Raw genomic sequence first — 26,659 nt, forward strand, 5'->3', positions numbered from 1 at the left:
GCTTTAATACCCCACTTACATCAATGGATAGATCATCCAGACAGAAAATTAATAAGGAAACATCAGACTTAAATGATGTTTAAAAGATGGACCTAATAAATACAGAACTTTCCATCCCAAAACAGCAGAATATATAATCTTCTCAAGTGCACATGGAGCATTCCCCAGGATAGATCATGCGTTAGGCCACAAAACAAATCTAAATAAATTTAAGAAGACTGAAATCATATCAAGTAATGGTATGAAACCAGAACTCAATTACAAGAAGAAAACTGGAAAAATCACAAGTATGTAGAAATTAAACAACATGCTACTGAACCACCAATGGATCAATGAAGAAATAAAAGGAGAAATAAAAAAAAACCTTGAAACAAATGAAAATGAAAATACAACATAACAAAATCTATGGGATGCAGCATAGACAGTTCTAAGAAAGAAGTTTATAGCAATTCAGGCCTACCTCAAGAAACAAGAAAAATTTCTAATAAGCAATCTAACTTTACAACTAAAGAAACTAAAAAAATAAGAAACGAAGCCCAAAGTTAGTAGAAGTGGAGAAATAATAAGGACCAGAGTGGAAATAAATAGAGCCTAAAAAGACAATAGAAAAGGTCAATAAAACTGGTTCCTTGAAAACATAAACAAAATTGACAGACCTTTAGCTAGACTCACTAAGAAAAAAGAGAGGGCTTAAATAAACTCATAAATGAAAGAGGAGGCATTACAACTGATATCAAAGAAATACAAAAGATCATGAGACTACTATGAACAATTATACATGAACAAATTGGCCAACTGAGAAGAAATGGATAAATTCCTAGAAACATACACTCTTCTAAGACAGAATCATGAAGCAATAGAAAACTCGAATAGACCAATTACTAGTAGGGAGATTGAATCAGTAATCAAAAAACTCCCAACAAACGAAAGCCCAGAACCAGATGGCTTCACTGGTTAATTCTACCAAACATCTGAAGAAGATTTAATACCTACTCTTCTCAAACTCTTCTAAAAAAATTAAAAAGGAGGGAATGCTTCCAAACTCATGTTATGAGGCCAGCACTACCCTAATACCAAAACCAGACAAGGACATCAAAAAAAAAAGAAAATTACACAGGCCAACATCCCTGATAAACATAGATGTAAAAATCCTCAACAAAGTATTAGCAAATCAAATTCAGTAATACCTTAAAAGGATCATACATCATGATCAAGTGGGATTTATTCCAGGGATACAAGGATGGCTCAACATCTGCAACTCAATCAGCATGATACACAACATGAAGATAGAAATCATATGACCACCTCAATGTGCAGAAAAAACATTTGACAAAATTCAACATCCATTTATGATAAAAACTCTCAACCAAGTGGATACAGAGGGAACATGCCTCAACATAATAAAGGCCATATATGACAGGCCCAACAGCTAACCACACTCAACAGTGAAAAGCTGAAAGCTTTTCCCTTAAGATCAGGAATAAGACAAGGATGCCCACTCTGGCCACTTTTGTTCAACATAGTATTGGAAGTCCTAGCCAGAGTGATTGGCAGGAAATAGAAATAAAAGGCATATAAATTTGAAAGGAAGAAGTAAAACTATCATTATTGCTGGAGGATATGATTTTATATATAGAAAACCCTAAACACTCCACAAAAAAATAATTGTTAGAACCAATAAATTAAGTAAAGTTTCAGGATACAAAATTAATATACAAAAATCTGTTGCATTTTATACACTACCAACAAACTATCAGAAGAGAAATTAAGACTTAATACCATTTACAATTGCATCAAAAAGAATTTAACCAAGGAGGTGAAAGACCTGTACATTGAAAACTATAAGACACTGAAGAAAGAAACTGAAGATGACACAAATGAACAGAAAGATATTTCATGTTCATGGATTGGAATAATTAATATTGTAAAAAATGTCCATATTACTCAAAGCAATCTACAGCAATCTACAGTTCCAATGCAATCCCTATCAAAATTCCAATGACATTTTTCACAGAACTAGAACAAACAATCCTAAAATCTGTATGAAACCATAAAAGTCAAAGCAATCGTAACAAAGAAGAATAAAGCTGGAGGCATCATGCTCCCTGATTTGAAACTATATTACAAAGCTATAGCAATCAATATAGTATGGTATTGCCATAAAAACAGAAACATACATCAGTGGAACAGAATAGAGAGCCCAGAAATACATCCAATCATATATGGTCAATTTACAACAAAGGAGGTAAGAATATACAATGGGGAAAGGACAATCTCTTCAATAAATGGTATTTGGAAAACAGGACAGCCATATGCAGAAGAACAAAACTGGACAAATATCTTACACCATACACAAAATTAACTCAAAATGGATTAAAAACATGAATGTAAAGACCTGAAATCATAAAACTCCAAGAAGAAAACATAGGTGGTAAGCTCCTTACCATCACTCTGGCAATATTTTTTTGGATGTGACTCCAAAGGCAATGGCTACAAAAGTAAAAATAAACAAATGGGACCACATCAAACTAAAAAGCTTCTGCTCAGTGAAGGAAACCATCAACAAAATAAAAAGGCAACCTCCTGAATTGGAGAAGATATTTGCAAACCATCTGTCGATAAGGTGTTAATATCCTAAAGAACTCATTCAGCTCAATAACAAAAAACCACAATCTGATTAAAAAATGGGAAAAGGATCTGAATAGACATTTTTCCAAAAAAGACATACAGATGGGCAACAGGCACATGAAAAGATGCTCTACATCACTAATCATCAGGGAAATGCAAATCAAAACCACAGTGTGCTACTATCACCTCACACCTGTCAGAATGGCTATTATGCAAAGGACAAGAAATAACAAATGTTAGTGAGGATGTGGAGAAAAAGGATCCCTTGTGTACTGTCGGTGGGAATGTAAATTGGTGCAGCCACTATGGGAAAGAGTACAGAGACTCCTCAAAAAATTAAGAATAGAACTACCATATGATCCAGCAATCCCACTTCTGGATATTTATCCGAAGAAAATAAAAACCCTAATTCAAAAACATACATGCACCCCATGTTCATTGCAGCATTATTTACAGTAGCCAAGATATGGAAACAACTTAAGAGTCCACTGATGGATGAATGGATAAAGAAGATCTGAGACACAAATACAACGGCATATAATCAGCCATTAAAAAGAATGAAATCTGGGCTTCCCTGGTGGCGCAGTGGTTGAGAGTCTGCCTGCCGATGCAGGCGACACGGGTTCGTGCCCCGGTCCGGGAAGATCCCACATGCCGTGGAGCGGCTGGGCCCATGAGCCATGGCCGCTGAGCCTGCGCGTCCAGAGCCTGTGCTCCGCAACGGGAGAGGCCACAACAGTGAGAGGCCCGCGTACCGCAAAAAAAAAAAAAAAAAAAAAAGAATGAAATCTTGCCATTTGCAACAACAGGGATGGACCTTGAATGTAAGTGAAATGAGCCAGACAGAGAAAGAAAAATACTGTATGATTTCACTTATATGCTGAATCTAAAAACCAAAACAAAACTCTCAGACACTACAGTCCCCCCTTACCCATGCGGAATACATTCCAAGACTTGAAGTGAATGCCTGATACCATGGATAGTACTGAACCCTATACATACTACGTATTTTCCTATACATGCATACCTACATCTACGACAAAATTTAACTTATAAATTAGGCACAGGAAGAGATTAACAACATTAAGAATAAAACAGAACAATTACAACAATATACTGTAATAAAAGTTACGTGAAGGGCTTCCCTGGTGGCGCAGTGGTTGAGAGTCCACCTGCCGATGCAGGGGACATGGGTTCGTGCCCCAGTCTGGGAAGATCCCACATGCTGCAGAGCGGCTGGGCCCGTGAGCCATGGCCGCTGAGCCTGCGCGTCCGGAGCCTGTGCTCCGCAACGGGAGAGGCCACAGCAGTGAGAGGCCCGCGTACCGCAAAAAAAAAAAAAAGTTATGTGAATGCAGTCTGTCTCTTTCTTGCTCTCTCTCAAAATATCTTATTGTACAAATTTAATGCCTTTTCCATCTTAACTAAGCACTCATCATGCACTGTGGCCATAACTTTTGCAGTTTGAGGTTCAACAGCAAAACTAGCACAAATTTCTTTTCCTTCTTCACAATTACATGGACAGAAGATCTGTTCTTACCGTAGATCTTCGTAACCTCAGCATATGATTTTTTTGTTTCCTTATTAAATCGAGAACTTTCACCTTTTCACTTAAAGGTAGCACTTTACAGCTTCTCTTTGGCATATCCGAATTGCCAGCATCACTATTCCTTGGGCTTTGGGGCCATTATTAAGTAAAATAAGGGTTACTTGAACACAAGCACTGTGTTACTGCGACATCCATCTGATAACTGAGATGACTACTAAGTGCCTAATGGAGGGATATACTAGACAAAGAAATGATTCATGTCCCAGGCAGGGCTGAGCGGGTTGGCGCGAGATTTCATCATGCTACTCTGATGGGCGTGCAATTTAAAACTTATGAATTGTTTATTTCTGGAATTTTCCACTTTGTATTTCAGGCCACAGTTGACTGCGTGTAATTGAAACCACAGAAAGCGAAACCATGGTTAAGGGGGCACTACTGTACAGAGAACAGACTAGTTGTTGCCAGAGGGAAGGGGGTTTGGGGTGGGGGGGAAATGGGTGAAGGGGATCAAGAGGTACAAACTTCCGGTTATAAAGTAAATAAGTCACGGGGATATAACGTACTGCATGGTGAATATAGTCAATAATGCTGTACTGCAAATTTGAAACTGCTAAGAAAATGAATCTTAAAATGACAAGAAAAAATAGTTCATAACACTGTGGGGTGACAGATGGTAACTAGACTTATTGAGATCATTTTACAATGTATACAAATATCAAATCATTATGTTGTACACCTGAAACAGTATAATGTTGTATGTCAATTGTATTTAAATTTAAGAAATCTAGTTCTCTGAAAAACCTATTTTATAGGAAATAGCAAATTTTTCACTAGTCTGATCAAGGGAAGAAGGAGAGATGCCACGAATAAGATTAGGAACAATTATAGCTATAAACATGGAGAATATATTTTTTAATTATGAAAATATGATATAAAATTCGTATGTCATATATTTGAAAATCTGAAGAAATGGATGATTTTCTAGGAAAATTTAACTACTAAAATTCCCTCAAGGAGAAATGTAAAGCCTGAACAGACCTAGCTCTTCAAAGAGTCACCATGCCTGGTCAGACTGATTAATAAGTTCTACCAACATTTCAAAAACCAGGCAATGTCCACAGTATATAAACTGTTTCAGAACACAATAAACGCTAGAAAGCTTCCTAACTCATTCTACAAAACCAGCTTGATTCTGATACCCAGACTCATGAGGGACATCACAAAAAAAAGAGCAACTGTAGCTCAATCTATCTTATAAATAAAGATGGAAAATCCATGCATAAAATATTAACAACTGAATGCAGCACTGTATTAAAAGAACAATACTCACAATCAAATACAACTCATTCCAAGAATGGAAGGGTGAAATTTCCAGTGTTAGGAAATCTATTACTGAAATTTACTACATTTAAACAGATTAAATAGTAAAGTTGAAAAACAATAAAATCACCTCAATAAATGCTTTTTTAAAAGCATGTAATAAAATTCAACATTCATTACTGATCAAAACTCTTAGAAATCTAGGAATATAAAAATTTCCTTAATTTAATAAAGAGTAACTGCAGGAAACCTACAGAAGACACCTACCAATGGTATAACACAGGATCATTCCTGTATACATCAGAAACAAAACAACAACACCTATAGACAACCACTATTAATTATTCATCAGGAGTTCCTATACATTGAAATAAGACATGAAAAAGAAATGACAGTAATTAATATTAAAGGGATAAAAGCCACCATCTACAGACAGCTTTTATTTACACCTGTCTAGAAAAGCCAAGAGAATAAAAAATAATAGCACCAATAGAGTTCATTAAGGTGGCTAGGTACAAAACAACAACACACAAAAATCAAGTTCTTCTATATCCATTTCAATAATAATTAGCAATATAATTTAAAAAAAATCAACCTAGATATAAACCTAACAAGAAATGCATAAGATCAATATGAAGACAGTGATAAAACTATTTTAAATGATGTCAAAGAAGACCTGAATAAATAAAAACATACCATGTTCCTGGGTGGGAAGACTCAATACTGTAAAGATGTCAATTCTCCCCCAATTAATCTATAATTTCCATGTAATCCCAATCAAAATCCCAACAGGATTTTTTATGGAACTTGATAAGTAGATTCTCAAGTTCACCTGAAAGAGAAAATGTGCAAGAATAGCCAAGAAATTTTTGAAAAAGAACCTTAAGAGAAAATTTATCCTATCAGTTATCAAAAAAATCTTCTTAAACCATGATAATTTAAAATGAAGTATTATTTAGGGATTAAAAGACTAATGAAACATAATGGAGGAGCCGGTACACATAGGGGAATTTAGTATATAATAAAGGTGGCATGCAGAGATCACTAAATATTAATTCTGGAGAAAAATAAAGTTAGATTTCCCCTTCACAACATTCACAGAAATAAATTCTACACGGATTAAAAAGCTTAACAGAAAAGGCAAAACCATGAAGGTTTCAAGATGAACTATTCTTCTAAAGCTAAGTTTTTAGATGAAATATAAAACAGATTTATTACTTTGGGCTTTTCTAAGCAAGATCCAAAACCCAAGAGTCATAAAGGAAGACTAACAAATGTGACATCATAAAAATTTTAAACAGATTTTTATTGAAATATTACATATAGAAAAAAGGGCAAAAATCATCAACGTACAGCTCTACAACTTTTTAAAAATTGAAATTTCTCTGAAATGAAACTTCGGGACTTCCAGTTAAACATGTAGGAGTGATCCACTCTCCTCTGTGAAAACAATAAAGATGACACATGCCTCTGTGATGCCCAAGGGCATATAATTTCTCCACAAAGTAGTGATGCACCTCAGGTCCATATGACTGGGGCATGGGTGGCTAGGGGAGTTTGTTTCTTTGCCACACTGTATTGCTTTTATAGCAAAAATGAAAAGCCACCTAAATGCCCATTATTTTAGAAACAGTGATGTCTGACCAGGAATCACACAAACACATCATCTTTCCAAGAACAGGCAGTTTCTGTGGCATGATTTGTTGGAGGAGGAAAAGTGGCAGTCAGATATGCCCCTGTCCCTGCTGTGTCCGCATATAATGAATTAATGCTAATTCACTGGTGAGGGGAGGGGATCTCTCAGAGATACTGGACGGGCAGACGAGAAGGATCTGGGTTCACAGTGCCTACAGCCTAGCTCACTCCCCCTTCTCTTCCTTCCCACATTTTAGCATCTTACTGGCCTAGAAAGAAAGACCTCAATCCTCTCCAGCCAGTCACTAATCATAACCAGAAAGTGACTAGCATGACACCTCTGCAACAATGCTGCAAAAAATAAGGAAAAAGGGGGCAAAACAAGTGCAAGAAAATGATGAAAACTATAAACAAACATTTCTCCATAATATCCAAAATTTAAAGAAAAAATGATTTCTCTATGAAGCAAGAGCTCAAAGAGATACAAGGATTCCATGAAGAAATAACAAGACAAAAGCAAGAGGCCCAAAGTGTGTTCATCCTCAGGAAAGAAACAGATGGAAAAAATTAAAGACTTTTAGAAATGAAAGCCATATTAGGGTTTTCTCTAGGGAGAAAAAGGCACCGGGGAAACTGTCAGAGACACAGAGGACAAGCCTGAGGAAAAATAAAATAGAAAAGAAATAAGTTAATATGTTTAGAAAGAGATATAGAATTCAGGAAATAGAGATCCAATATATGTATAAGTGGTACACAGGGAGCACAGAACTGAACATATATAGCTAAAAATATTCAAAAATCATGACAAGAAAATTTGCCTAAAATTTTAAAATACCCAGATCTTTTTAAGGATACTGAATCCCAAGAACAGCTGCTATAGAATAATCCTCAGCCAGAGGTGGCCCAGCAAAGCTACTGGACTTCAAGGATAAAGGAAGAATCCTATCCAAGCCAAAAAGTCATCACCTACAGGGGGAAGAAGTTGGGCTGGCTTCAAACTCTTCCAAGCAACAATGAATCCAGAAGACAAACAGGTGATGTTTACCAAGGTCTGTAAGGCTGTAATATATAAAAGATATAATTCAGGTATAAAGGCAACCTTGAGAACTTCTCAAAGATGAAAGAAAACAACACCTGTTGGCCCTTCTTGAAAACGTTACTGGGTGGCAAAGTCCAGGGAATTAAGAAATGAATCAAAATAAATTACTCAGGAATGGAAAAACTGTGCTGAAAATGATGGTGGTGACCAAGACTAAAAAACTGTGAGAATCATAGTGACAGACGGTTAATACTGAACCCCGACAATGCAAAAACAACATCAAAGAAAATAAACAAAAACCCTAGGGACTTCCCTGGTGGTCCAGTGGTAAAGAATCCGCCTTCCAATGCAGGGGATTGGGATTGACATATATAAACTAATATGTATAAAACAGGTAACTAATGAGAACCTGCTGTATAGCACAGGGAACTCCACTTCACCGTACAGTAGTAACTAACACAACACTGTAAAACAACTATACCCCAATTTAAAAAAAAAAAGAAGCAAGAAAAAAAATGCAGGGGATGCGGGTTTGATCCCTGGTCAGGGAACTGAGATCCCATACGCCGTGGGGCAACTAAGCCCGCGAGCTGCAACTACTGAGCTCCCACGCCTCAACATGAGAGCCCACGTGCCACCAACTACAGAGCCCACGCGCTCTGGAGCCTGCACACTACAACTAGAGAGAAGAAAATTTACACAACACAACTAGAGAGAAGCCCGAGTGCTGGAACCAGAGAGAAGGCTGATCATCACAATGAAGAGACCGCATGCCGCAACTAAGATCCGACACAGCCAAAAATAATAAAAGAAAATTAAAAAAAAAACTAATATTGAGGTGTGGGGTGAAGAAGTGAGAACAAACTGAAGTAAATGCTAATTACTCAATATGGGAAATATGTAACAACAACAAAAAAATGTAACCCTGGCCTCTTAAAGACCGTCACAATCTTGGGGCTTTGTTTTTTTCAATAAAAGAGGGATACTTGAGAAAATATCTCATTATAAGGAAGTATTTACGTGAAGTTCAGCAATTCCTTCCCTTTAAACTTGTTTCTTTTTCTTCTGTTAAATTCACATAAACCAAATAAATTAAGCATAAAGTTAAACAGTAAACAAATAAAATTAAACATAGAATTAAATCTGAAGTTCGGCAATATTCAGGTTGACTTACTTTCTCTTGTGTTAAGTTTGCATAAAATTAAACTTAGTATATTTTACTGAAAACAAGTACAGATCTTCCTCGACTTATGATAGGGTTACATCCTGGTAAATGGATCATAAGTTGAAAATATTAGCCCAGCCTACCTTAAACATGCTCAGAACACTTACATTAGCCTACAGTTGGGCAAAATCATCTAAAACAAAGACTATTTTACAATAAAATGTTGAATATCTCATGTAATTTATTGAATACTATACTGAAAGTGAAAACAGAATGGTTTATCAGTTGTTTGCCCTTGTGATTGTGTGGCTGACCAGGAGCTGTGGCTGTCACTGCCGAGCATCATGAGAGAGTGCTGTACTGCATATCGCTAGCTCAAGGAAGCAGCAAAATTCAAAATGCAAAGTAGGGTTTCTACTGAATGTGTATCACTTTCACACCATAGTAAAGTTGAAAAATCATAAGTCAAACCATCATGTATCAGGAACCATCTGTATAGTATGATCAAATGTTAAAGAAATAATACTGTCCATCTATCTATCCATCCACCCGTCCATCCACACTTCGTATATACGGTTTAAAGATTTTTGTTGAAGAGCAGAAACTAAGAGCTGGGGCCTGAAGTCAGCTTGGTTTGATCTTTGGCAAAAGTTACATAACCTTTCTGGCCCTTACCTGTGAAATGGGGATAAAGGTAGCATCAATGACATAGTGTTTTGTAAAGATTACGTAAGACAATACATACAGAGACCTTAGATCAGTGCTTGTGATCTAGCAAGAGCTCAGTAAGTACTGGTTATTCCTGCTTTTACCAGGATCCAGATGATATTTTACCTTCCTTGTGCTCTTCTGCACTTTGATACAGCATTATATATATTTTGGAGTTATCTGGACTTATTAGTAATGTTCTAGCAAGCATATTATTATTATTTTTTTTTTTTGCGGTACGCGGGCCTCTCACTGCTGTGGCCTCTCCCGTTGCGGAGCACAGGCTCCGGACGCGCAGGCTCAGCGGCCATGACTCACGGGCCCAGCCGCTCCGCGGCATGTGGGATCTTCCCGGACCGGGGCACGAACCCTTGTCCCCTGCATTGGCAGGCGGACTCTCAACCACTGCGCCACCAGGGAAGCCCGCAAGCATATTATTTTAAATACATAACTTGGACAGTTCTACTACTTTCATTCGATTTATTTTTATGTGATAAAACATGTAAGAAACATGCAATTCTACAAAGAAATCTGGTAGAAAAAATTACTCCATTTGTATAAATATATAGTCAAACTTTTAGGAGCCCATCTGTGGTGATTTTAAACCATAACCACAAGTCTTTGACACTTTTCCGTTCAAAAGGTGCAGCCTAATTTCTCTCCCCTTGAGTGTATGTAGAATTCATTTCTAAAGAATAGAGTATGACCTAAGTGACAGTATGTTACTTCTAAGACTAAGTCATAAGAAAAACATTGCTGCTTCCTCCTGGTTCTCTCTTTGAATCACCTGCAATAAGGGAAGCTGGCTACATGCCATGGGGACACTCTAAGAACTCCATGAAGAAATACACATGTTGAGGAAACAAGGCGTCCTGCCAACAGCCAACAAGGAACTGAGGACTTTAGCCAACAACAAAGAAGTGACCCATCTTGGAAGTGGATACTCCAGTCCCAGCCAAGCCTTCAGACTACAGTCACAGCCAAACTCATGAGTGACCCTCAGCCAGAATCACTCATTTAAGCCACCATCTGTGCTAGATAACAAACGTTTGTTTGAGTAACTGTCATGCAGCAATAGATAACTAATACACCATCTAACTGGTAAAGAAATAGAAACCATGTTTTAGTGTCAATAATGGCAGAGTAGCTTCTATCACACTGACTCGTCTAAAAGTAATAACTATAAACCCTGGACTAAATACTTATTTAAGAAAACACCACCTTTTTAAGGGCATTGGAAAGCTACCATAAGAAGGCAGGGGCAGGCAATTCAGTTCTTAAAAGAGCAACAATACTGGGTATGATGTGAGTTTATACTTTTCCTCTGAGGGAACTCCCCATTTCTCTTGATGCAGAGAAGCTAGAACTCCATCAGAAAAATGCAATCTTATTCTCCTGGGGAGTCGTGGGATGGAGTCTGGGATTGTTAGAGCAGGTGGAAATCGAGAGAAATCCTAGAAAGGAGAGAGCTACGGAAGAGGACATACTGAAACTTCCCTCAAACACTCAGCTAACCGCTGGACTAAACACGTTTAGGCAACTCTCTAAGAAGTCCAGGAGGAAAGGAAGAGCTGGAGGCTGAATGAGTGAGTGAGCAGATGTTCCAGCTGCTGCCCATTGCAGGGCAGTCAATCTGGAGTTTGAGTCTTGCCAAGTTAGAGGTGTTGGCTAAACACTTCAGTCTTTCCGCTGAAATACCAAAAGGGTCACACTACCTAAGAGTAAAGATTATGTGCTTGGGCTAAAGGATTTTCTCTAAGGCTAAGGACAAATCAGAAAGAGATCAATCCTAAAAAAAAGGAAAAATCAAGCCTCCATAAGTTCAAACTGAACTGACTGCAAGAACAAAACTCAACAGTATTCAAGGATAATAGGATCAAGAGTCCCCACAATGTAGCATAACAATGTCCAGTGTACAATAAAAAATTACTTGACATGCGCAAATGTGCACGTTGTAAAAAGAAATATCAATGATTGAAAACATACCCACATTCCCTATTTATCCCTCCCCGCACCTTTGGTATCCATAAGTTTGTTTTCTATGTCTGTGAGTATATTTCTGTTTTGATAATAAGTTCATTTTTATCATATTTTTAAAAATTCCACATATAAGTGATATCATATTTGTCTTTGACTTAAAATTGGAAATTTGGGATTAACAGGTACACCCTATACATAAAATAGATAAACAACAAAGACCTACTGTATAGCACAGGGAACTATATTCAATATTTTGTAATAACCTATAATGGAAAATAAGCTGAAAAAGACGTATATGTATATCTGTGTGTATAAATACACACACATATGAATCACTTTGCTGTACACCTGAAAAACAACTATACTTCAATTTTTAAAAAAAGAAATGGGGCGGAGTCAAGATGGCGTACTAGAAGGATGAGGAATTAGTGGCTCCGCACAACTAGGGCACCTACCAGGCACCCATGGGGGACCACGGACACCAAAGGGGACGGGAGGAACCCCCAGCGACCGGGTAGGACATGGGACGTGAGGGGAGTGAAGGGGGAGGTGAAGTGGAGGCAGGACGGGACTGGTGCCCCTGAGGGGTGGCTGGGGGAGGGGAAGAGATCCCACGCCCGAAGGGGGAAATTAGGGAACCACGGGGAGGGCAGAGGAACAAAAGAGAGCGTGGCCAGGTTTCCCCTGCCCACTTGCGCTCCCGGGAGCCTGCTGAAATCCTGGGCCTGATCCTCTGCCCACCTAGGCCCCCTCCAGCCACGTGGGTCCTAAGGGAGTGGGAGGGAGGGAAGGGGGAGCAAAAGTAAAGGCCAGACCTCCGGGACCGGCAACCCTGAGCAGTGGCTGGGGGAGGGGAAGAGTTCCTACACCCAGCGGGACCCACCCATGGTTAGGGGTCCCGCGGTGAGGGGGCAGATCCTGGGGGAGACGGCGGGGGAGGGGCGTGAAGGAACGGAAGGGAACGCGGCCAATGCTTTCCCCGTCCACTTAGGCACCGGGAAGCCTGCTGGGCTCCCGGGCCTAATCCTCTGCGCTCAGAGCCTCCCTCCTGCCATGCAGAGCCCAAGCCTCGTCCCTACACCCCCACTCAGGCCCCTACCTCTACACTCGGAGATGCCCTCTGAGACCCCCTCCAGTGTGCTGGGCCTAAACTCCACCCACAAACCCTCACTCAGGGCCCTACCTCCAAACTCTGGAACCCCACACTCCAGAGGCCCTCCTTTCGACTTGCTGCCTCTCCCCTTTCACTCAGGTCCTAAGCAGAGGCCCCACCCCACGCTCAATCATCACCCCTCCCACCCGCCTAGGTCCTGCCCCACCCTAAACCCCACCCCTGCCTAAGTTCCACCCCCCGCCCCCCCCCCCCGGCCTAAACACCCCCATAGCCAAGGCTTTTTTTTTTTCCTCTTTTACACTGGGATTCTGTTTTACCTTGTTGATTCACTGTTGTTGATTCTTTTATATTTTTATTTTTCCTAATAAATCTTTTATTCTTCTAATTTTATTTTACTCTTTATACTTTGTTAGTGATCTCTCCTTTTGGCTTTTTGCCCCCACCCACCCTTTTTTTTTCTTTTTTCTGCTGTGGTTTTATTTCACTTTGTTGCAGCTGTTTCAATTATAGTTTTATTTTTCCTAATATATTTTTTATCCTAATTTTATTTTTTATTTTTTTATTTTTTTTTTGCGGTACGTGGGCCTCTCACTATTGTGGCCTCTCCCGTTGCGGAGCACAGGCTCCGGACACGCAGGCTCAGTGGCCGTGGCTCATGGGCCTAGCCGCTCCGCAGCATGTGGGATCTTCCCGGACCGGGGCACGAACCCGTGTCCCCTACATCAGCAGGTGGACTCTCAACCACTGCGCCACTGTTTTTTATTGTACTGCTCCTTTCTTTCTTCCTTTTTTTTTTTTTTTTTTTAACGTGCCATGAAGCTTGCCAGATCTTGGTTCCCAGGCCGGAAGTTAGGCCCGAACGCCTGTGGTGGGAGCTCTGAGTCCACACCACTGGACTAACAGAGAACCTCAGACCCCAGGGAATATCAATTGGAGTGCAGCCTCCTGAAGGTCCTCATCTCAGCACCAAGACCCAGCTCTATCTAACTGCCTGCAAACTCCAGTGCTGGACGTCTCAGGCCAAACAACCAGTAAGACAGGAATACAGCACCACCCATCAAAAAAAAAAAAAAAAAAAAAATGCGACAAAAAAATATGTTACAGATGAAGGAGCAAGGTAAAAACCTACAAGACCAAATAAGTGAAGATGAAATAGGCAACCTACCTGAAAAAGAATTCAGAGTAATGATAGTAAAGGTGATCCAAAATCTCGGAAACAGAATGGAGAAAATACAAGAAACACTTAACAAGGATCAGGAAGAACTAAAGAGCAAACAAACAATGATGAACAACACAATTACTGAAATTAAAAATACTCTAGAAGGAAACAGTAACAGAATAACTGAGGCAGAAGAACGGATAAGTGAGCTGGAAGATAAAATGCTGAAAATAACTGCCAGGGAGCAGAATAAAGAAAAAAGAATGAAAAGAATTGAGGACAGTCTCAGAGAACTCTGGGACAACATTAAACGCACCAACATTCGAATTATAGAGGTACCAGAAGAAGAAGAGAAAAAGAAAGGGGCTGAGAAAATATTTGAAGAGATTATAGCTGAAAACTTCCCTAACATGGGAAATAGTCAAGTCCAGAAAGCACAGAGAGTACCATACAGGGTAAACCCAAAGACAAACACGCCAAGACACATATTAATCGAACTATCAAAAATTAAATTCAAAGAAAAAATATTAAAAGCAGCAAGGGAAAAACAACAAATAACATACAAGGGAATCTCCATAATGTTAACAGCTGATCTTTCAGCAGAAACTCTGCAAGCCACAAGGGAGTGGCAGGACACGTTTAAAGTGATGAAAGGGAAAAACCAACAACCAAAATTACTCTACCCAGCAAGGATCTGATTCACATTCGATGGAGAAATTGAAACCTTTACAGATACACAAAAGTTAAGAGAATTCAGCACCACCAAACCAGCTTTACAACAAATGCTAAAGGAACTTCTTTAGGCAGGAAACACAAGAGAAGGAAAAGACCTACAAAAACAAACCCAAAACAATTAAGAAAATGGTAATAGGAACACACATATCAATAATTACCTTAAACGTAAGGTAATTATTAAATGCTCCAACCAAATGACATACACTGGCTGAATAAATACAAAAACAAGACCCATACATATGTTGTCTACAACAGACCCACTTCAGACCTAGAGACACATACAGACTGAAAGTGAGGGGATGGAAAAAGATATTCCATGCAAATGGAAATCAAAAGAAAGCTGGAGTAGCAATTCTCATATTAGACAAGATAGACTTTAAAATAAAGACTATTACAAGAAACACAGAAGGACACTACAAAATGATCAAGGGATCAATCCAAGAAGAAGATATAACAATTGTAAATATTTATGCACCTAACATAGGAGCACCTCAATACATAAGGCAAATGCTAACAGCCATAAAAGGGGAAACCAACAGTAACACAATCATAGTAGGGGACTTTAACACCCCACTTTCACCCATGGACAGATGAACCAAAATGAAAATAAATAAGAAACACAAGCTTAAATGATACATTAAACAAGATGGACTTAAATGATATTTATAGGACATTCCATCCAAAAACAACAGAATGCATTTTCTTCTCAAGTGCTCATGGAACATTCTCCAGGATGGATCGTATTTTGGGTCACAAATCAAGTCTTGGTAAATTTAAGAAAACTGAAATCGTATCAAGTATCTTTTCCAACCACAGTGCTATGAGACTAGATACCAATTACAGGAAAAAATCTGTAAAAAATACAAACACATGGAAGCTAAACAATACACTACTAAATAACTAAGAGATCACTGAAGAAATCAAAGAGGAAATCAAAAAATACCTAGACATAAATGACAATAAAAACACAACGACCCAAAACCTATGGGATGCAGCAAAAGCAGTTCTAAGAGGGAAGTTTGTAGCAATACAATCCTACCTCAAGAAACAAGAAACATCTCAAATAAACAACCTAACCTTACACCCAAAGCAATTAGAGAAAGAGGAACAAAAAGACCCCCAAAGTTAGCAGAAGGAAAGAAATCATAAAGATTAGATCAGAAATAAATGAAAAAGAAATGGAGGAAACAATAGCAAACATCAATAAAACTAAAAGCTGGTTCTTTGAGAAGATAAACAAAATTGATAAACTATTAGCCAGACTCATCAAGAAAAAAAGGGAGAAGACTCAAATCAGCAGAATTAGAAATGAAAAAGAAGTAACAACTGACACTGCAGAAGTACGAAGGATCATGAGGGATTACTGGAAGAAACTATATGCCGATATTATGGACAACCTGGAAGAAATGGACAAATTCTTAAAAAAGCACAGCCTTCCAGAGTGAACCAGGAAGAAATAGAAAATATAAACAGACCAATCACAAGCACTGAAATTGAAACTGTGATTAAAAATCTTCCAACAAACAAAAGCCCAGGACCAAATAGCTTCACAGGCAAATTCTATCAAACATTTAGAGAAGAGCAAACACCTATCCTTCTCAAACTCTTCCAAAATATAGCAGAGGGAGGAACACGCCCAAACTCATTCTATGAGGCCACCCTCACCCTGATACCAAAACCAGAGAAGGATGCCACATAGAAAGAAAACTACAGGCCAGTATCACTGATGAACATAGATGCAAAAATCCTCAACAAAATACTAGCAAACAGAATCCAACAGCACATTAAAAGGATCATACACCATGATCAAGTGGGGTTTATCTCAGGAATGAAAGGATTATTCAATATATGCAAATCAATCAACGTGATACACCACATTAACAAATTGAAGGAGAAAAACCATATGATCATCTCAATAGATGCAGAAAAAGCTTTTGACAAAATTCAACACCCATTTATGATAAAAACTCTCCAGGAAGTAGGCAGAGAGGGAACCTACCTCAACATAATAAAGTCCATATATAACAAACCCACAGCCAACATCATTCTCAATGGTGAAAAACTGAAACCATTTCCTCTAAGATCAGGAATAAGACAAGGTTGTCCACTCTCATCACTGTTATTCAACATAGTTTTGGAAGTTTTAGCCACAGTAATCAGAGAATAAATAGAAATAAAAGGAATCCAAATCAGAAAAGAAGAAGTAAAACTGTCCCTGTTGCAGATGACATGATAGTATACATAGAGAATCCTAAAGATGCTACCAGAAAACTACTAGAGCTGATCAATGAATTTGGTAAAGTAGCAGGATACAAAATTAATGCACAGAAATCTCTGGCATTCCTATACACTAATGATGAAAAATCTGAAAGAGAAGTAAGGAAACACTCCCATTTACCACTGCAACAAAAAGAATAAAACACCTAGGAATAAACCTACCTAAGGAGACAAAAGACCTGTATGCAGAAAACTATAAGACATGGATGAAAGAAATTAAAGATGACACAGACAGATGGAGAGATATATCATGTTCTTGGATTGGAAGAATCAACATTGTGAAAATGACTATACTACCCACAGCAATCTACAGATTCAGTGCAATCCCTATCAAACTAACAATGGCATTTTTCACAGAACTAGAACAGAAAATTTCACGATCTGTATGGAAACACAAAAGACCCCGAATAGCCAAAACAATCCTGAGAAAGAAAAACGGAGCTGGAGGAATCAGGCTCCCAGAATTCAGACTATACTACAAAGCTACAATAAACAAGACAGTATGGTACTGGCACAAAAGAAGAAATATAGCTCAATGGAACAGGATAGAAAGCCCAGAGATAATCCCATGCACATATGGTCGCCTTATCTTTGATAAAGGGGGCAAGAGTATACAATGGAGAAAAGACAGCCTCTTCAATAAGTGGTTCTGGGAAAACTGGACAGCTACATGTAAAAGAATGAAATTAGAACACTTCCTAACACCATACACAAAAATAAACTCAAAATGGATTAGACACCTAAATGTAAGGCCAGACAGTATAAAACTCTTAGAGGAAAACATAGGCAGAACACTCTATGACATAAATCACAGCAAGATCCTTTTTGACCCACCTCCTACAGAAATGAAATAAAAATAAACAAATGGGACCTAGTGAAACTTAGAAGCTTTTGCACAGCAAAGGAAAACATAAACAAGACGAAAAGACGACCCTCAGAATGGGAGAAAATATTTGCAAATGAAGCAACTGACAAAAGATTAATCTCCAAAATATATAAGCAGCTCATGCAGCTCAATATCAAAAAAACAAACAACCCAATCCAAAAATGGGCAGAAGGCCTAAACAGACATTTCTCCAAAGAAGATATACAGACTGCCAACAAACACATGAAAAGATGCTCAACATCACTAATCATTAGAGAAATGCAAATCAAAACTACAATGAGGTATCACCTCACACCGGTCAGAATGGCCATCATCAAAAAATCTACAAACAATAAATGTTGGTCAGAGTGCAGAGAAAAGGGAACCTCTTGCACTGTTGGTGGGAATGTAAATTGATAAAGCCACTATGGAGAACAGTATGGAGGTTCCTTAAAAACTAAAAATAGAACTACCATACGATACAGCAATCCCACCACTGGGCATATACCTTGAGAAAACCATAATTCAGAAAGAGTCATGTACCACAATGGTCACTGCAGCGCTATTTACAACAGTCAGGACATGGAAGCAACCTAAGTGTCCATCGACAGATGAATGGATAAAGATGTGGCACATATATACAATGGAATATTACTCAGCCATAAAAACAAATGAAATTAAGTTATTTGTAGTGAGGTGGATGGACCCAGAGTCTGTCATACAGAATGAAGTAAGTCAGAAAGAGAAAAACAAATACCATATGCTAACAGATATATATGGAATCTTAAAAAAAAATGGTTCTGATGAACCTAGGGGCAGGAGAGGAAAAAAGACACAGATGTAAAAATCGACTTTAGGACGCGGGGATGGGGAAGGGTAAGTTGGGACGAAGTGAGAGAGTAGCACTGACATATATACACTACCAAATATACAATAGATAGCTAGTGGGAAGCAGCTGCCCTGCACAGGGAGATCAGCTTGGTGCTTTGTGACCACCTAGAGGGGTGGGATAAGGAGGGTGGGAGGGAGACAAAAGAGGGAGGGGATATAGGGATATACATATGCATGTAGCTGATTCACTCTGTTATACAGCAGAAACTAACACAACACTGTAAAGCAATTATAGTCCAACAAAGATATGAAAAAAGAAAAAAGTGAAGAAGGCATTCCATAGGAAAAAGAAAAAAAAGAAACATACCCACAAATGACTTAGGTATTGGAATTAGTATAAAAGACTGTAAAATAACTCATAAGTATGTTAAAGAGTCCAAAGTAATATATAGGTATAATGGGTGAAGAGAAGTGAAATGTAAGAAAAGATTTGAAAATATTAAAAAAAAAAAAAAAAGCCAAATGGACATCACAGAACAGAAAAGCACAATATCTGAGTAGAAAAGAAAAAAAAATCATTTGGAATCAACAACAGATTGGACACAACAAAAGAAAGGATTAGTGAACCTGAAGAAGACAGTGCAAAAGAAATTATCAAATTTGAAGCACACAGATAAAAAAAGATTTTAAAAAATGAACACAGCCTCAACCTGTGAGGTATATCAAGCAATCTAACAAGTATAATTGGTGCCCAAAGAGAAAAGAGAGGAAACAGGATTGCAAAAAGTACTGACAGAAATTTTTCCAAATTTGATTTAGAAAAGAAGTAATATGAATAATTACCCAGGAGGAAGCACAGCTAACCCCAAGCTGGAGCAATATGAAAGAAATTACACCAAGGGACATTATAGTCACAGACAAAGCACAGATAGAAAAAAAAAAAAAGTTGCCAGAGGAACAAATCACGTTACATAAAGGGGAACAACAATAAGGTAAGTATGACAACTGACTCATCATCAGAAACAATGGATGCCAGAGACAATGGAATAGCATCTTTAAAGGGCTGAAAGAAAAACATGTCAGCCTAGAATTCTGTGTTCAGTAAAATTGTTTTCAAAAATGAAGATGAAATTTAGATAAATTTCACCTAAAAGCTAAGATGACTTCTTGCCAGCATACCTACATGTAAAGAAATACTAAAATACTAAAAGAAATTCTCAGGCTGAAGAAAAATTGAAGCCAGTCAGAAGAAATATGAAGCCAGAAAATAAGGAAGAGCACTGGGACTGATAAACATGTAGGTAAGTATATTTCTTTCCATAAGTATTTTAAAGCCAACTGTTTAAATAAGAATAAACATTGGGTTTATAATATATGAAGTAAAACACAAAAACAACGGCATAAAGAACAACAGTGAGTGTGAACTCAAATAATGTTTTAGGTTTATATACTATACGTGAAGTGGTATAATATTAATTCCACATAGATTGGAATAAATTAGGATATCCATTTTAATCTCTTGAACAACAACTTTAAAAATAAAAAAGGTATAAAAAAGTAGAGCTCATGGTCACACCAGGGGCATCTCAGAGAAATTCCCTGCTTTGTGTCAACATGTGGAGAGAGAAGCTATGTTAGAGGTGCCTGAAGACTGCCCTGTCCAGAGGTGGGCTTGGAGGGAGGGGCAGGAAGAGGTGCGGCTGCCTGTATTGAGAGGCTACAGCTGTATGCAGCAGCCTTGGAGACGTGGCTGTTACGGGTTCCCTGGGTCAATGCCAACCTCAAGCCCACACTATGTCTCCATTGCAAACCCAACCCCGTGTCACAGACAGTTTATACCCGTTGTCCAAGGACACAGAGCCAGTGGGTGGTGGGAGTGGAACTGGTACCCAGGTCAGCCAGAGAGACTTCTCGTGGCTCTTCACTCATCAAGAGCTCCAAGGAGAACTTACACATCTCAACGTAAAAGAACTATCCACAAAGAAGTGAGGCCAGGTGACAGTCTCCTGATCTGTTCTGCAGGACACGCCCTTGGTGGTTAATGATGGCTGGTTAAATCCCAGCCACTTCAAAGGTTTCCAAGGGAAACAGCAGGCAGAGGGTCCTAAATAAGTGAAAGCTGGGGACCCTATTTTCAAAACTCAAGAAATTCCCCAAAGACTCGTGACCCAGAGTTCTCCACCTTGTGCTGCTCGTAGTAGAGCTGAGGGAGCTAAACCACCTCCACAAAGACAAAGCAGCAGAGAAGGCCACACCCCAGGAAGGCATCCCAGCATGGCCATCAGTGTGCATGTGAGCACCTCCAAACCGAGAGCCAGTGCCCCAAGGCTAAGTGGACGGTCGAGGACAATTCATTGCCCCGGTCACACCTGCTCAGTGCCAGCTCAGTGATGCGCACCTACCAGGCACTGCAGAGGACTTACTGACTTACTGTCTGCCAGTCTGAGTTGTCAATCTGCCAGGCTCAGGGGGCGGGGGCAGGGGCAGGGGCGGGGGGCATGGAAGACGTGTGACTCTGCTCTACAGCCCCATCCTAACAAAAGAAGCTTGACTCACAAATGGAGAAACCAAACAACAGAGCCAGAGACACCCAGGGTCAGTCGTGCTCCTTAAAGGGACCTGGAAGGCTGACCTCCCTCAGTAAACAAGACGAGGGGGGACACCTGGATTTGGGGAGCACTCCGTGGAGCAGAGAGGGCGTGAGAGGCCATAAGTCATGGGTGGACTGAGCAGAACAGAGCAGCGGGGAGAGGTTTTTGGGGTGAGGCAAATGTTACCAGCTCGTCATAAACAGGGGAGACCGGGCATCTCCGGGGGACACTATGACAAATGTCCTCTGGCTAAAGCCGAGGGACAGGGCAGGAGCAGTGGGCCAGGATGCTCGAGCGGGAGTTGGGGCCAAGGAAAGGCCTTCGTCCCAAGTGAAAACCGTAAACCCTGCTGGGAGAGTCAGAGGGAGGGCAGGATGGGCAGCAGGAGGGGACCCAGTCGGCCTATTAGGACTGGTCTGCTTGACAGCGGTGAGTCAGCAGCCGGACCCACAGGACCCGCGGAGGCTTTTCAGGCAAACCAGTGAGCAACACCTCTGCCTCCAGGCCCCTGGCAGCGTGAGGTCAGGCCCGGGGTCTGACTCGGCCACCGAGGCCAACGGAAGTGCCACTGCTGAGACTCGCAGGAGGGACACGTGCAGTACCCCTGCCCCAGGCCCGAGCCCCCAGGCAGCACACTCCTGGGCCTTACCTCCGATTTTTGCATTGTACGCGATGCCCACGATGCAGTAAGAGTTGTTGGCTGAAGCGGCGACCTCTCCCGCACAGCGAGTACCGTGTCTGAGGCAAAGGAAAAAACGAAGTTAGGACTCCGCCAGCACCTTGCAGTGGGTTCAGCCCTGCTCAGCTCTCCTGCAAGAAGAGTCATTATCCCTAAGCCCGGGGAGGATGCTGAAGCCTTCTCCCCACATCCCTTCCCATCGCCCCGCGCCCTCTGATGGCTGCTCCGGGAGGGGCATCAAGTGGGCTTTTGCACGGGCCTGGACCGTCCCGTTCCCCACCCCCACCCCGCACCCCGTAGGCTGGCAAGGCCTTCCCGCCGCCCTGCAGACACGATGCTCCCGCATCAGGCTGAGTCTCCTGCTCCGGCGCCAGGGGCCCAAGCATCCCTCCTCCCAAGCTCTGCGTCCCCGCGACTGACAACACAGCGTGGACGCCTGCCTGGCTGCCGAGCTGAAGTAAGAACACACGAGACCCTAGATCCTGTGTCCTCTTGTGTCCCCCTCCTCCCACCCCATGCTCCCCTCGGGCAGCCCCCCCACCCTTCCCACGGCCATTGCAGCAGGAGCCGAGGAAGAAAGCTCGAAATGGAACACTCAGTGGCGGTGGACAGACTAGGAAGAGGCCACCTGAAAAACAGATCGCTCCCCTCGGGTAATGACCCCGTTCTGCAACATGCTGCACCGGGTCAGTTCCTCCAGCAGAAGCCAAAAAATACCGGCGAGTTTAAGGAGCATATCTCTGAGAAGAGTCCACAGGGGATCAGAATCACTGAGTCAACTTTAAAACCACCTTTGAAACTAGTCCAGGGCTCATGCATTAGCCCTGGGGAGGCAGCCCTCTGTCCTCTGGACCTCGTGCGCCCACAGCCAGGGCTGCTCCCAAGTCACGCAGCCCACCGTCCCACTCAGCATTCAATCCTGCCCTTCATGGATCACTGTGCAGTGTCTGGATTATCCCTCCTGGCTCCCTGCACTCGGGGCTGGGAGACCAGGCGCCCTGCACCACTGGTGTGCTGGTGGCTGAGTGGGAAGGGCACCTGGGGACGTGAGGCTGGGGCCTTTGCAGGCTCCCTGGAGCGCCGTGGTCCGTCGTGCTGACTGCGTCTGCCGGCCGAGCCTCCCTGCACGGCACCCTGTGGGCACCAGGATTTGAACCCCAGAATCAAATCAACCACAACCTAAGATATTATGGACGAAGACACACCTTGGCAAGCGTCGTGTCAACAGTGGAGAAGAAAGGGACTTCCCTGGTGGCACAGTGGTTAAGAATCCACCTTCCAATGCAGGGGACATGGGTTCGATCCCTGATCAGGGAACTAAGATTCCACATGCATGCCACAACTAAGAGTTCACATGCCACAACTGAGGAGCCCGCCAGCCACAACTAAGGAGCACACATGCCGCAACTAAAGGAACTGGTGAGCTGTAGCTAAGACCCGGCACAACTAAAACAAATAAAATACAATTAAAAACAAAACAAAACAAAACCAAAAAAACAGTGGAGAAGAAAGAAACAGCTTCTGTTCTTCTCTAAATATTTTTGGAAGAATGAGAAGAGCTTGGGGCATGGGGCATGGGGCATGCTGACTGAGAAACGACAGGCAGGACACAGCAAACAAGCTCTAGGGCTGGGCTGGGGAAAGTGGACATCACCCCCAGGGCTGCCACCCACGGAGCCGAGTCACCTGATCTCTCCAGACCTCCCGCCTTCATTTGCAAAGTGACGATCACAAGCGTCACTGACTGAACACCCTCCGTGTGTGTCCCTCACCCATCACCCGACTCCCACCCACAGCCCTGGGGCATGGGGAGCCTCAGGCCACGAGACATCACCCAGCCTGCACAGAGGCACACAGCCAGGCCCAGGATCTGGGCCCCGATTTACCCAGCATCATTCACTCTTCTGCCACCTCCCTCGTGAGGTCACAGACAGACTCAGAAAGGCTCGGCTGTTGACCCATGCACTGTGGTCTGAACACAGCCGGCTGTGGAGACCACGAGATTTAAGGGTTACTCTTTTCAAATCCAACAGTGTTTTGAACAGGAACAATGCTGGTCCAACATCCATTGCTAGCTGACCATCAGGGGTGACGCCCCTTAGGAAGGGGCCGGATCCACTGAGGCTGCCTTGTGCCTGAAGGGCTGTGCGGGGCTGGCTCCTGGCTCAGCCCCAGACCCAGCCAGGCAGCCGGAGAGGTGCCTCTGACCCGTCACGGTTCCAGGATCCCGACTGTGGGCCAGCTCAACAGTGACTGCAGGGAGACGGAAAGGGAAGCAAGGAGGGGCCGGCCAAGTGACCAAGTGACATACTTGTTCTCATTGCTGGCATCATATCGCGGAGACGGGTCGTAATCGTTTCCGTTGACGTCATAGCTCGCATAGGAATCCTAAGAAATGAAACCCTCGTGACCGAAGAGAAATGGCTTGGCATATCACAGCCCTGCTTTAAATTGTTTTTATGCCTCAATTGGAAACAGAGAAAAATGCACGCTTGGTACTCCCTTACTATAACTTTATATATATATATATATATATATAAAATTTTGTATACATATATATATGTTTGTATATATATTATGGTGGGAAATACACATAACAAAATTTACCACCCTAACCATTTTTAAGTGCACAGTTCAATGGCTTTAAGTACATTCACACTGCTGGGCAGCCGTCACCACCATCCATCCACAGAACGCTTCTCATCTTGCAAAACTTACAACTCTGTCCCCATGAAACACGAACTCCCCATCCCCCTCCCCAGCCCCTGGCACCCAGCATCTACTTTCTGTCTCTATGAATTCGACTCCTCTAGGGACCTCATGTAAGTGAAAGCGTACAGTGCTTGTCCTTTTGTGACCTAGATAATGTCTTCATCGATGTGGCTGATCCATGTGGTCACGTGCATCAGATAAAGGTTCATCCACGTGGTAGCAAGTGTCAGAATGTCCTTCATCTTATATTTTTAATATGCATGTTTTTGCGTATATACTTATAATCATAGTATTCGTGTAATATCCTAACATCCTCTTAAAACACATTATAAAAGCTCTCCAGATGGTTGACTTCAAAACTGTCATCTTTTGAAAACTAGTATATATAGGATGGATAAGCAACAAGGTCCTACTGTATAGCACAGGGAACTATATTCAATATCCTGTCATAAACCATAATGGAAAAGAACATGAAAAAAATATATATATATGCATATTTGCTGTACAGCAGAAATTAAGACAAGACTGTACCCCAGGGGCCTCAGAATACTAAATACCTTTCTCACATTTACTATGTGCTGGGCTCTCTCCTTTACATTTATGAAGCCATTTAATCTTCACAATTACCCGAGGAGGTAGTAGTCCTGTTACTAACCCCATTTTACAGAATGTGACACCGAGGCACAGAGAAGTCAAGTAAATTGCCCGGGGTCTCAGAATTAATAAGCCGCAGAGCCAGGACAGGAGCCCCAGCAGCTTGGGTCCTAAGCCCACGTCTTAACCCTGCCATTTCTCACGTCGCTGATGTTGATCTGATGGCGACCTCCATGCACACGTCTCTGAGTTTCTTAGGACCCGCTCCCAGAAGTACATGTGAATCCTCTAACATGTGAACGAATCCCTCTGCGAACCCCTGGCTCCGGGTAGCAGGGGAGCTGGGTTCACCAGCCCACCCTGTCAGTTTTCTGTACTGTCTGATATAGGGAGGGGTAGGCACCTTATCGTTTTATAAATGTGTCCTTGTTTAATGACCCACGCAGTTGAATCTCTGCATGCCAGTTGCCAGTTTTAAGGCTTGACTTACATAGTTTGGGGCCAGGTCGGGGTGATTCCGCTCTATGCCATCATCCAGGATGGTGACCACCACGTTTTTTCCCGTGTAGCCCCGCTTCCACGCCGCCTGGACATTCATTTCTGATCGGCAGCGACTGTTCTTGTCGCCACAATGCTGCAGGCAAAGAAGACACAAAGCCCCCCCCACCACAGACACACCTGACACAGACCTGCAAACCCAGCAGAGGTGCTCCTATGCTCATAAGGGAATACGGAGAAAATGCTTTCCCGTGCCTGATAGAGCAGAACCCTCTTTCTACCACCCATTTCTGGGAACGGTCCATGTGCAGGGTCTACTGCTTTTTCTGCCCCGGCAATCTGTCCATCACTTTCCCAGGACACCCACCGCCCTTCAGGGGCTCTGTTCACTACTCACCATGTAGTGACTCATACACCGTGCAGCCAATCGCTCCCCTGCTCAAAGAGCCCCTCCCCTTGGACTTTCACATAATTAAAAAAACTTCACAAGAAAGCTTGCACCTCACAGCATTAAAACAGGAGTTTTACACTCAGATGAAGTGTGTCTGTTTGGAGCTGTCATGAGAATTTAGCTTTGTTG

General features: G+C 41.6%; 1 protein-coding gene across 6 annotated transcripts in view; it reads right to left on the bottom strand.

Moving 5' to 3' along the window:
* PCSK6 (proprotein convertase subtilisin/kexin type 6) overlaps positions 1-26,659 on the bottom strand; it is a 190,256-nt gene that overhangs the window by 101,837 nt on the left and 61,760 nt on the right. For all 6 annotated transcript variants that reach the window (XM_060293711.1, XM_060293713.1, XM_060293712.1 and 3 more), the window contains exons 4-6: positions 26,072-26,215; positions 24,587-24,663; positions 22,246-22,334 (exon numbers count right to left, since the gene is read on the bottom strand). In XM_060293711.1, the coding sequence (XP_060149694.1) occupies positions 22,246-22,334; positions 24,587-24,663; positions 26,072-26,215 (310 nt within the window). The remainder of the gene's footprint in view (positions 1-22,245; positions 22,335-24,586; positions 24,664-26,071; positions 26,216-26,659) is intronic.

Source organism: Globicephala melas, chromosome 2 (assembly GCF_963455315.2).
Source record: "Globicephala melas chromosome 2, mGloMel1.2, whole genome shotgun sequence".
In the NCBI taxonomy this organism is placed as follows: Eukaryota; Metazoa; Chordata; class Mammalia; order Artiodactyla; family Delphinidae; genus Globicephala; species Globicephala melas.